Source organism: Tympanuchus pallidicinctus, unplaced genomic scaffold (genome assembly GCF_026119805.1).
Source record: "Tympanuchus pallidicinctus isolate F22 unplaced genomic scaffold, pur_lepc_1.0 scaffold1, whole genome shotgun sequence".
NCBI lineage: Eukaryota > Metazoa > Chordata > Aves > Galliformes > Phasianidae > Tympanuchus > Tympanuchus pallidicinctus.
This window is the reverse complement of record NW_026294618.1, coordinates 55,738,237-55,751,977: the sequence shown is the minus strand read 5'-3', so window position 1 is coordinate 55,751,977 and position 13,741 is coordinate 55,738,237. Positions and strand designations below refer to the sequence as shown.

The 13,741-nt window shown below is 38.4% G+C and overlaps 1 protein-coding gene across 6 annotated transcripts in view; it reads right to left on the bottom strand.

Moving 5' to 3' along the window:
* ARFGEF3 (ARFGEF family member 3) overlaps positions 1-13,741 on the bottom strand; it is an 85,742-nt gene that overhangs the window by 56,204 nt on the left and 15,797 nt on the right. For all 6 annotated transcript variants that reach the window (XM_052674443.1, XM_052674412.1, XM_052674423.1 and 3 more), the window contains exons 3-4: positions 13,332-13,413; positions 10,417-10,548 (exon numbers count right to left, since the gene is read on the bottom strand). In XM_052674443.1, coding sequence (XP_052530403.1) covers positions 10,417-10,548; positions 13,332-13,413 — 214 coding nt within the window. The remainder of the gene's footprint in view (positions 1-10,416; positions 10,549-13,331; positions 13,414-13,741) is intronic.

Sequence of the window (13,741 nt, the reverse complement as noted above, 5' to 3'; positions counted from 1 at the left end):
CAAAAAAATCACACAACCTCTAGGATGTTATAACTGGCTTGTATTATCTTGCAAATGCCTGGATGAGATCAGATTTCCGTAAATGGCCTACCCATAATGAAAACATTAATTTTAATTACTGTTGAAGCTCTGCCTGTCATAGAGCAAGAAATACGATTCCCACTCCTTGGAGTCCCAGGATACCAATTGTAGTATAAGATTGCACACACAGGCAGTTTTCACAATAGGTAAGAATGAAAAAAAAAGTGCTTCTACACTGAAAGTTAGTAGACACAAAATGACTTACAGTATTCAAACTGAGGTGGAATTTAACTTACATTACAGTGTCTATTTTAAGGAGATCTCTTACAGAGGGAACATTTAGGTTATGAGAGTGCTAAGTGCTGCCAGCCAAGTTCTCCAAGTGCTTAGTACATATTTGTAGTGAAAGGCAATTGTAACACTGAAGAGCCTATGGTGGAATCATGAACTCAACAAGGTGTGGAAGCAAGCAAGCAGTGCCCCCAGGACAGTGAAGGAGGGCAAAGGTACAAATCTTAAAAATAATTGTAATCTACGATGATAAAAGGATGCTTCATCAATTCACTGCATTTAAGCGTGCAAGTCCAACATCAAAACACCAGTGACACCATTTTACTCTTCCAGCAAAGTCCCATTTTAACATCTGTGTTTCTTATATCTGGGATGCCTGCAGTCACTTTAGACCTGAGAGAGTTGAATCTTGCAGCCCAGCCATTTCTAATCTTCTTATGGGACTCATAAAATAAGTCTTTCCTGACTTAATTTACATGTAGTCTAGTAAAATATTATGCATTATATGCTTGAATGATTCCCAAAACTTCCTCCCCTAGAAGAGTAAAAACAATCAGAAAACAAAGTAAGACTACTCATCTTGTTTAATAATTTGACATTTAAAACAGTCATACAGTATTTCTGCAAAATAGAACAGCAGATGTCTTTGTATTCGGCACAGTAGCTACTAACCTGGCCAGGTTACATTCTTTGGCTCTGGAAGGAAAACAAGGGCTGAAGAAATAAAGTGCATTAATGAACTTATGCACACAGTGCCATCATGTACCACCATACAAAACACAGTGAGTTTTTAATTATGAAGAGAAAGGAGGCAGTGTCTCCCATGAATTAGTAAGCCCATGAAAGGCCTTGCTATCACCAGCAACTGGTGCTCAGCATTCAGCATGCACCAGGGCTTCAAATGAAAGGGTAGTATCTGCTATGGAAGAGCCTCACAAATTATCAGTGGTGACACACTGAATGCTCCCAGATGACCGTGCTCATTAGTTTGCTAGACAAGAACAGAACTACTGCTGAGCACTATTTATGGTGGTATGAAACCAACTGAAACTTCTGCATACGTAGTACAGTTGTAGGAAGAAGTGATTTAAAGCAATTGCTTAACGGATATTTAACTGGCTTTCTTAATAGCTCTGACAGCGACTTTGTCATTAGAAATGTAATACTCAAGAGAAAGGAAGGTTTTTGAAAAAAATGAGAAGGCTGAGCAGCATTGCTAGGCTTGCATTTTGTACTTCACAGGTTACAATGTATTTAGGTACACTGCAGTACTTCATGAACCCAAAGACAGTTCAAGTGAGCAAAAAAAACCCAAAAAACAAAACAACAACTGAAAGATGTCAAAGTTTTTATGCTCCTTTTCTCATGAAGAATGACATTTTAAAGAGAGATTCAGGCAGTTCAGTCATGAAATAAGTGCTTTTTGGTCTGCTTGCTCATGGTGCTGGGAAACTCCCTTAAAATAGAAGAGGTAGTATAATATATGAGTCAAAAAATGGAAAAAAGAGGCCAAAAAATGGAAAAAAAAGTAAGGGAAAAGTGTAAAAGGATGAGAAAGACTAACAGCATTGGGGGGGGGGGAAGGAAAAAAGGAAAAAAAAGCAATTAACTAGTAAAACCCAAAAGAAAGATAATTATAGTAAGGAAGTTATAGGTGGGGCATCTAAAAGCAGAGGAAGTCAAAACATCGATCTGTTCCATGTATCTTTATAACAAATATTCTTAAGGTAACCACTTTACATACACATAAGTAATTACATGTTTGAGTATTCTTTCCTTGCTACAATTTATGCTAGTATTAAAAAAAATAAATGGTTACAGCATAACTGTAACATTTAGAAACTATAAGAAAGGAAAAAGCCCAAGAAAGGAAGTTAGCGACCACCCATTCGTAGAGACTAACATAATCTGCATGCATATGCAATAGCAATTTTGCTATTTTTCTTGACACAGCACAGAGGGTTTTTTTTTTTTCCTGCACTAGATTACTTTGTTTAACCACACTGCAGATTACACTGATTGCCCTAAGTATTACTTAGACAAATAAAAGAAACATATTGAAGCCTCTGCTTCTCAGCTGCAATATCTTCCCACTGAACTCACTTCCCCCCAGAAAAATGAAGCTACTTGTATCCACCCACAGCCAAAAAGGAAATAAGAACAAATGTATTCCCTGGCTGGAAGATTTTGCCATTTACTAAATTTTTTTTGGTAGGAAAAAGAGTTGTGAATTTCCTTACACTCAGATGCACAGATACCTGGGATACATGCAAGGTTTCAGCGAAATTACACCAAGAGAACTTTTGTGTGACAATGTACTTCAGGACAGCCAATTTGAGCTCACTGTTTCAAGTCACCAGATTTTTATTTATTTTTTATGAGAAAATAGCCTGAAGACAACCTAAAAAACACACAGGTTTCCTAGCCTTTCAGAGCACTTCACCATGACCCAGGCCATCTCCTGACCTGCATCCAGGAAAGAAATGATTAAAAAGCCAGATAAGTTGTCTTCGTGGTTGCTTGGCACTATAATGTATAAACAATAATGGCCAGCTGCGGGGGAAAGATGAAATGGCAATATATGAAAGTTAAAGGGTTTCTGTACTTGGCTTTGTGATCATGCAGCTTCATTATGGTTTGCTTCCTTAACAGCTAAGCAATCCCCAAGTTCCTGGTATACATCTAAGACTAAAGCCTGTAGGAACTTGTGCTTCCCCTCCATGCTGAACAGCTGTTAGTTTCCAGTGCTGGAGACTTGCTACTTTCCATACAGCACAGGGCAATCTGCAGGTACGACTCAGAGACACACTGCTTGCATATGTGGCCTGGCACAGAACAGCTCACTGATAAGACTCCAGCACTGTTGAACTTCCACCATTTCTCCTTTCTGAGACAGTTTTTCTTCAAAATCAGCACTCATGCAAAAGATGCCAGTCACGAGCCCTTCAAAATAACAAACAAACCTGCACAGACAGCAAAACCTACACAATATTTGATGAAAAGCATTTTTGATCAAATTTCGCCCCTTCTGTCTTACCCATACTAGAGACTGAAGGAGGAGTGACCACAGAGGGCCAAAAACCCTGCCCTCTTATCCTTCCAGTCTTTTGCAATCGTTATGGAGAAGGCTTGGGTATTTAACTCAAGACTGTGGATTTTGCTATGATGGTTGAGCACCTAAAAACTGGGGGAAGGGAGGGGGTTATGACTTTATAGGAACATCACAATCTTAATTATGAGTACTAGGCATTCACTACAGTCCTAATTAATTCAGGAAAGAATGAGCTTATCTCGAAATACACAAGGTAGGTTACCCAGTTCATTGGAATTAACCTGGTTACCTAAAATTAAGAATTAAAAAAAAAGAGAGAGAGAAGTGAACCCAAGAGAGTCTAGATTTGCAGTTGGCCTACATTGCAACAATTAAAATTATGGAAAGGTTGAGCAGGGGGGCCACTAAAAACCCTAGCATAGCAAGATGGGACTGACTGCAGACAAGAATCCTGCGTGCACAACATTATGCAGGTTTTTGCAGACTCCTCTCTTTTCAGGATGCAGACTTATCACATCTCTGAATTACAGACTGGACAAAAAAGTAGTTATTGTACATTGCTCATATCAGGCACCACTGTTGCCAGTAATAATGAACACATTCTGGTGAAACTTTCATCTGTAAATTTTCAGCATTTTCTTTTTTCTTTTTCTTATTTTTATTTTTATTTTTTGTTGTTCTCATTAATATGCATTTCAAGCCAGTTCTGCATTAAAGCATGAGAATAAAGATGGACATTAATTTTTTTACTGCATACGAAACAGGGCCCTCCCTGCTCATAAAGAGAGTAGAATGCAATTTGTATTGCAAGTGATGTTGAAAAATGTTCCCAACAATGTAGTGCACAAATGTATCCAAAGGGAAAAAATTACCTGTAATCACAGAGTTATTTATTAAAATGTATTAATTAACAGCAACTATTAGTAATTAGGTTGCTGATTCACATTCATCAGTCATAATTTTACTGCTGCACCAATGAATGCTTACTTTTAAATGTGCTCTGGAATCACTTTTTATTCCTAAATAAAACCATTACGCATGCCATGTCACAAAGTATAGAAAAGTTAATGTATGTATACATTTTTAAAACCAAGTTGTTTCAGTCCAGCTATCCCGTCCATAATATTGCACAAGTCAAGAAAGAGCAAAACAGTTGCAAATAATATTCTACTAAGCAAAAATCAAGGTGTATGTGGAGAGATATATTCCATAAACATTTAAGCTTAAAACAGTGGGAAGATATCCATGTTTGTGAGAGCTTATTATGTTGATCAGCTCACTTACCAACATCCAAAGTAAATATAACCGTCCAGAGAGACCAAGATTTTAGACTTACGCTCAGTCAACATATCAGATCAAGCATTTTAGAACTATTTTTCAAATGCCTAGTAAATTTTTCTCTACCACAAATGGCCAAAGTACAAACCAACCAAACAGCTCCTCTTCTTCCTTCCTGTCTTGGAAAAAATAATTACAAACATTCAATCTAAAACCAGCATTTCAGAGGCAGAACTATTTTCCATTCCACCTGCTCTTACAGAACTCAGATTTCATTTCTGACTGTAGCCAAAACCAAGAACTGAAGTCCCAGAAAGAGCTGTCTAATACTGTTGCTGGAGAGCTCCCAAATGCTGTATTAATGCAGTGAAGAGGTACAGAGGAAAGATTGCTGTAACACAGCATATTTAGCAAGGGTTCATTAAATCTCATTCAAAGCTTAGAAAGAGTTTTTTGGCTGAGTGTTCACTGAAAGTCTACAGAATAAAAACAGAAAAATTATGCTTGTCAGCAATAAGACACCTAAGACACTAACAAATGCAAGCAAGAGTCACTGGGAACAAACTAACCTTTCCTAAATGAAAATGCTGTTCATTGTGGGTAAATACAGGGATTAGAAGAGTCTTCCCTCAAGCAAACATGGAAGAACAGATTCTTGTTCCGGGAAATACACAAGTCTATTTCAAAAAACACCACAAGCACAGTAGCAGAAATACCAGGTAAATGAATCTTCTCAGAAATTTTCAAAGCTGAATTATGCCTTTTTTGTTTCCTGCCAATGCCCGTTGTTTTGTGGTTTATGCACCTTATCTGGAGAGCTTATTTCTGAGTGAGGACTCACCTACTATCTTGCAATTGCTCATTGAGCTGCCTTTTTTTTTTTTTTTTTTTTTTTTAATATCTTATTATTATTTTAGAAAAATACTATCACAGACAGATAAATACACAGAAAAAGGCACTGCATTGTTAAGGCAGCTGTCAAATTGTAAGTGGAAGTCACTGTAACTTCAGTAAAAAGGGGAAAAAATCATCGTGGCTTCAGATTCTTTCCACCCTAGCCTCTTCTTTCATGCTACATTTCCCCTGCTTTGGCACCAGAGTTGTGTTCAAAGCTAAATTCTAGCTCCTCTAGCTGAAGAATTATCAAAAAAAAAAAAAAAAAAAAAAAAAAAAAAAAAAATCAAAGAAAAAAGAAAAATGCTCAGCTACATATTAGTTTCATTTTCTTCTGCTAGTCTGGCCATATCCAGTAGCACTTTTGTCAATATTGTATGCGCTCTGGCAAACAAAGGTCTAATTAAACAAAGCAGAAGTACTTCAGCCAGTTTAAAGCACCTGAAGTCAGAATTTAAAAGCAGCTAATCAAAAAAGAAACCAAGATCCTCCATACCCCACAGCCACACCCAAACCCATATTTATCTTCAGACAAGAGTTTCTCCAGGAATTCTTTCTGCTGTAAATTACTTGCTTGCTCATCTAGCGCTAAGGCCAGCAAAATATCCCTATTCTTCAACACAAGATACAGCATTGCTTTTCACTCAGTTATAATGCAGCCCTATGTCACAAAACCGAATTATTCCTATAACTGAGCCAGCCATACCACTGGTCTATTGTGAAGGGTGTTACTCCTCTTCCCTTCCACCCCCCAGTTTTGCCTTATAAATCTGCAAACATATCAAAGATCACTGAGTCACTTCGATGCATCACTAATAAAACTGATAACATTTGATTAGTGATAACAGAGCTCTCCCTCCCAGCTTACACAAATACTATAATGTAAATATGCAAGTAAAAATACTCATATTATTCCATTTTTAACTGCAATCGACTTACTGACAGATTACAGGAAGATCAACAAGGTACTGTATAACTGTGTGATTTTCCTTTCCCTTGACACAGTCAGCTGAGCGTAGGAAAACCACAAACAGGTTCAGCATACATGAGGTTTTTCAGCACGATAATGAAGTATCATGGCAACAAGGTAAATGTTAAAGTGGCCTTGCATCAGCTCCATTGTTTCTGCTGATCACGCTTTTCTGATTACTTGGTTTCTTAGCATCTTTAAACATGATTTAAAACACATAAATAAGCTCAATTTAATTCTCAGTGTGAGAATAAATCGCTGTCAAAATATGTTAGAGGTACAGAGAATATGCATACAGCATAGTCACTGAGATACTCTAAAGGCATACAATGCTTGGCACGTAAACAGCATTGAAACCTTTCATTAGTATATGGGAAATCCAATGCAGCCAGGATGCCTCTGTTTGTAACTAGTGCACATTCATGCCAGGAAGTTTTAGCCTTTTCCCTTTCCTCATAGAAAAGACCAGAAGACCAGACTTCTTTTGGGCACACTACTTCTGTTCACATAGAAATTGCCCAGTACTTACTAATATATTAACAGCTTTCTGCAAAAGGATGAGCAAGAACTTCAGAGTAACTACTCCGAATTTTCTCCCACATAATTGCTCTGAATGAAACACCTAAGGGAGAGATGCAATCCATGGCTTATATCCAGAAGAACTAATGATATTGCCAGCAATCTCTAATCTGCAGTTTAATTTAGTATTTGCTTATTACACAGAGTAAGATTCCACTTCTGAACAGTTTACAGAAAGGCCAAAATCACCTTCACCTATCACAGAAGAGATATCGTGAGACATGAATCACAGAATCACAGAATGGTTTGGATTGGAAGGGACCTGTAAGATCATCTAGTTCCAACCCCCTGCTACAGGCAGGGACACCTCCCTCTAAACCAGGCTGCTCAAAGCACCATCCATCCTGGCCTTGAATGCTTTCAGGCAGGGGGCATTCATAACCTCTCTGGGCAACCTGTTACAGTGTCTTTGAAGGCTCTGAGCATTACTTGACAGCTATATTTCGGCAGTATTAATCTTCTCTGGCTACCCAAGATGTAATTCAGCCAGTTTCCAGCCTTGCCCTCAACACTGCCACTGTGCTGTTTCTGTGATCCTCCAATACAGGAATCTGTGGAGCATGCCATGACACTCACTTTTAAAAATAAGGATGATCTGGTACCTAGCCATAAACTGCTGAGAGCTGTTCCACTTCTACAGCAGTGGCCTCAGCTGTTCAGTTTCCTCAGTGCTGAAAGACATCCAGCTAGAATTCCTTTTCATTCACTTACAGCAACCACTACAGTTTTCCTATTCCATTTATGCCTAACACTGTCCCTTTTAAATAATTTGATTACTTATATAAAAACAATATATAATTTTTGAGTAATAATAATAATTAATAGTTCCAAAAAGTGTATCAAAGCAACTACCTGCACTTATGTCTATGTCTTGTGTTCCTTCTTCTACTATCAATCCCAATTTGCAGATACCTGAATGTAAAAACTTTACTCTGTCTCCCAAGCTCATCAAAATCCCTTCACACACATTTACAAAACAGATGAATGACAAAGAATCATAGAGATAAATATTCAAAGCATTTGCTATGGATAATTAGCAAAGTGTGAATTTCTGATGGACACTTGCCAGAAGTGATGAAAGATATTTTGGATATGACTTCCAAATAAGCTTTAAAGTGTTTCAGGAGCTCAGGTGCCAGCAAGTTACAGTGAGATTTTACACTCCTGTATTTCCATTGTAGAATCTGTTTTACATGACTAAAAGCTTTTGGTTGCACTGTCAATACCTGTGAGACTACTGTGACCATGCAGCAAGCCACAAAGAACAAGGCTGGAAACATTGCTGACCCAGTTTCATACAGACCTCACATTCAGGAGCATCTAATATCTGCAATGCATAAAAATGTGTTTGAGAACCTATGGATGGAGTAACCCAGTCTAATGTGTGCTTGTATGCTGACCTTATGACACTATTTAGCAGATCTAGGGATTAAAATTCATCGTTGAGACAAGCTGCTTGAAATCCTGAGGACTTTGCCACATTTCCAGACCTCAACTGCCAGAGGTAGTAGCAACTGCATCTGCAACCTTCAGGGTACAACGTAAAAAGGATCTACTGCTTGAATTGGCTTTTAGGTAAGTCTCAGATACAAAGTCTCTTGAGCATTAAATGCTCTGTTTAAATCTTTTGACCCACTGCTCTTCCTCAATGAACAAAAATAAAAGTTTTGCATTGTTCTTGGGATGCATATATGAAATCTGATTTTTACCTTTTATTTATACAGAACTTTAGGAAAGGACTTATACATTAAAATTTCACTCAGTAGAATGAAGACAATGTTTTCCTTACTTTTTTGCACAAAATGGGGGGTGAGCATTACTTTTGGTAGTGGTAGTTGTTTGTTTCAGAAACAGTATGTAAATATTCCATTTATTTATTTTGCTTATTGCACCACTGTTTCAAACAAACAATGTTCAAGAAGATCCTGATTCTGCAATACTCAAGAGGATAAAAACAAACAAAAAAACCCAAAAAGTGAGAAGGTGCCAGCTCAGAAGTGCTGCCAGGTAACCCTTCACCTTTCTCACTACAGGCAAGAAAGAAGCATGCTGGGTTAGAGCTGTAGATCTGAATGCCTCAAGTTAAGCCTGTTTATAGGCAAAATCCTGCTTCCATAAAATGCAGTGACACACTGGAACAGATTTGCCAAGGAGGCTGTGGATGCCCCATCCCTGGAGGCATTCAAGGCCAGGCTGGATGAGGCTCTGGGCAGCCTGGTGTGCTGGTTGGCAACCCTGCACATAGCAGGGGGGTTAACTAGAAGATCACTGTGGTCCTTTTCAACCCAGGCCATTCTATGATTCTATGATCCTCTTTCGCTCTTGCTAGGCTCAACCTCATGCATCTTCTGGCACAGAGTGCATGCTGCAGGCAAGCAACCAGCCTCCTTGGTAGAGTACAGCTAGTACAAAGAAATTTCAAAGCAAGTAACATATATGCTTTAGTACAAGGATGTCACACATAGGTAAAAATTAAAGACACTTAGTCTATGAACTTGGAAGTAAACAACAGTTAAATAAGTACATTCAAATACGTAGATCAGTACTAGGTATGGAAAAGACACAAGAAGACCACCAGAAGAGTATTTTTTTTTTCTATAAGAGAACAGCAATTGCACATAAAACCTCAAAGTACACATTTTACATCCAAACACATGGCAATCTGCCACCACCGCATAGTGAACTATGCCGGTATTGGAAGTCATTATTTTCATGGCAGTACTAGCAGGTTATAATACACCAACTCCAACAGGGCAAGGAAAATTCACAGCACTTCCCTTCCAAAACTATAGCTCCTGACATCCAGGCTTCCTAACACACAAGCAGAAGAATGCTAAAGCATTTCTAGAGTAGAAAATGTTCACTGAGTATACAGAACATAACCTCTCTTATGAATTAATCCAGGAACATTTTGATGTCTAGACACATCATGCTCCACCATTAGCACTTTACAATGGAGACACAAGCTAGTAAGGACCTATTCACATGTTACAAAATTACAAAAGTGTACAGTCCAACTCATGAGCACTAACACCAAACACAAACTTCCAAATCTGCAAGTCATTTACCTGTGAATTACCATGGAGTGAATTGTTTGTCCTGTCTCACATTGTATTAACAGTAGCGGTCACAGTTCTTTCAATCTATCTCCTGTTTACCCAGGAAAACACAAACCAAGCAGAAATGAAAACAACTGACATCCGCCAACAGGAAGGAAGGAATCAAATACTGTCCTTATGGTGAAGATTTCCAAGACAACATCTAATTTGTTTGCTAATCCCAGCACTTACGCAGCCTCTGCTGCAAGAACTGACATGTGGGAAACACTAACCTTCATCACTTCAACCTGCAGATCTTCGTTGAGCGAAGGAGTCACTTTGACGGCATTCAGCATCTGATTAAGCAACTGTTTCTCATCCGAGTCTGTTTCCACGGATACAAACCTCTCATCAGACAGCAGCTTCTGTAGAGAGAAAATGGCAGTGCACAGATTGAACACAATACTGCCTCTGACTAATGCTGCCACTAACTACTATACCAAGCCTACTAATGTTGGTACTACAGTGGCTATGTTCCATATACAAAATTCAAAGTGATCCAGTAATATAAGGAAGTACAGCAAAAACTGGGAAACCCAAGCAGCAATGAAGGAAAAGTTCATATCTTTTGAACCTGCTGCCATTCCAGCAGTGTCTTTCCCACCCTGCCTTTGGAGCATCCATTATCAGCAACTGATGTGAGATCACAAACCATTCGAAATAATGCCTTCCATCCCTCCAAAACAAAGTGGGAACAAAAAATAAAAAAATCCCCAAATAGGTTAGTGCCCTGACCTCAAACTAGTGCTAGCAGATACCCTGCTCAGTGGGAGACAAAAGATTCAGCTGTCTTCTAATTCTGAAAGACACAGAACACAAGCACAGTGGACATAGCATTTCTGACCACTGACACGTTTAGTGTCATTCAAAAGCTGACTTATCACGAATGCTATCAAATCCTCAGAAGGAGAGAACTGCTAGCAAATGAGAGGCATAGGAACCATAGGAAATATGGTACCCAGGAATGGATTCAATTCAGACTGATTAAGCTTCAGGCTAAATATTTCAGACCAATCAGACTGGCTTTGTCTTGAAAAAAGTGCATCAGAGCCAGCATCTTCCAACAACTGGAGATGTGTGAGACTGAGGGAATCAACATGAAAAATATTAGTGGGACATGAAAGATTTTCACTAGGATTTTGTGAGAGTCTATTTTCATGCTTGAAAGTGGGACTGATAGATAGAAACACTTAACTGAGCTCTTCACGTTACATTCTCACTTCCTCGAGCTAACCATGTCCCATTTCAAGAAGATTTCAGTTATTTCACACTTCTCCCATAAAAATCAACAAGTTTCTAAAAATAACTGCCTCTCACATTCCGGCTTCAATTTATTCACAACCAGTTCATGCCCATAAGTTCTTTTTCTACCCAAATAAAACACTGTTTACTCTTGCTGTTTTCCCTAAAGGTTTGTGGGCTTTTTGTTGTTTTTGTTTAAAAACAAAGAAACAAAAAAATCAAACACCTCTGCTTTTGTTTACTGAACCTGAACAAACCAGGCTCTATCAGCATTCTACAACAATAGTGAAAATATTTCAAAGACCGTAACAGCTCCAAATTCTTTTTAATGCACTCTCATGAAGAACAAAAAATTTAATCAGAATCACATGTTAGGTAACACATTAAGGGGACGTAGCCATTGAAACAATTTCCTCAGGACTGTACTCTGAACTCCTCTTCTACATAGTCTAGAACCATTTCACTGGTACCTCCCGTTAGTGACAGCCTCTTGCAACAAATGCACTCAGGCAAATATCTTTCCAGAACTGTCTCTCCTAGATGATCCAACTGCAGAGAAAAACAACCTTGTCTTATTTTCCAGGAACAAAACGTTGCTCTGTCCCAGAACACTCATTCAATAGTCCACTTTACCTTGTACTTTCTGCATGACTTCTGTCCTTAAGCTCCCTCCCAGCTTCAAGTCTGTAGAAGTAGGAATGAAGTAGTCCTATTTTCTATGCTTATACTGTTTTTTGTATTCCTGGGATAGAGTTAATTTCCTTCATAGCAGACCACATGGTGTTGTGTATGGGGTTTGTCAGCAAAACAGCATTGATATAAATAATATGTAAACCAATGTTTTAGCAATTAATGAACAGTGCTTGAACAGCATCAAGGTCTTTTCTGTTTCTCATATTGCCCTGCCAGCGGGTAGGCTAGGAGTGCAGAAGAAGTTAGGAGGGAACACAGCTGATACAATTGATCGCAGCTGACCAAAGCAATATTCCCTACCATATGGTGTTGTGCTATGCAGGAAAAGCTGAAGGGAAAGAAGGAGAAAAGGAGCAGAGGAAAAAACTATGGCATTTATCTTCCCAAGTACTCTTAAGGCAAAGCTCAATTAGAGTAACTTTAAAGAAAATACATTTTTTTTTCCTAGATAAAGCCTCACACCACAATGTTGTGCCTCCATATGGATCACCTCCTCTAACAGTATGCCTGATATCTCATATGCAGAGTTAAGTGAATTTGTACTTACATCCTAACACTCCCCAAACAAATCTATGCTTACTCTTTGAGAGAGAAGCTTCTTATTGAAAAACAGTAGCAGGCATTTCACAATTCAGCAGTGTACCGGTTTCTTCCACAGCTAATCTCTCTCAAGTGGTAAGAATTTACTGATGCATAGCTATTTGTCCAATTAAAAGAAAGGTAAACTGTTTTAATTTTATACTGTCAAATACTATAGTGCCTTTTTATTTCTCATGCCTTGCTGTTGTTTTCGTCTGCAATTTCAAAAACATTCACATCCAGTGATATTGAAAAAAACATGGGAAAAAAACCCTGCAAATAGCTTCAGGATCTTTTATTAGCTTCTTCATCACTTCACTCTAGTTTCTAAGAAACTAAGCAGCTGTAAGGTAAGGCTTCCTGAAGACCACGCAGAGGGCAAAGAGCCACGTGAGGAAGACTACATCTCCATCTCATGTTGAAAGTCAGGAACTCCTACCTATGTGCAGAACATTTCAAGCTTCTACAGAATCAACAGCCTTCAATTGCACTCTAAATTCTGAATACTGTTACAGAAAAATGAATATCCACCAGAAGACAGACACATCTTCTGTAGCATTTTTTCAAAAGAAAAGCCTAAATTTCCTTGATGCCCACTACCTACTAATATAAACACCCCACTCTTAAGCCATACCTGCATCCCTGCAAGAGCCTGCTGGGCCAACTTCATGCTCTTCGATTCCAGAGCCAGTTGGAGAGGAAGGAGACACTTCTCCCTGAAGTAAGAATAAATAAGCAAATAAATGTGAATGGGAACAATGGAATTAAAAATAGTATTAAAAACAAACAAACAAAAACAACAATGTTCCAGAAGGTCTGTATCACTGTCCATAAGATAGTAGTTGCATACAAGGAGAGCTTCACAACAACTCCATGAGGCACTTTTCCCCTCTAAAGAAAGCTAGCACATGTCCTCATGTACTTTTAAGAATGACTTTTTTAAGTGATATTCCACAAAATACTTCTCAATTGTTAGCCTTCCGTGTGCATAAATGAATATGCAAAGCACAAAAAGAAGATTCACAGATCACTACTGATTCTTCA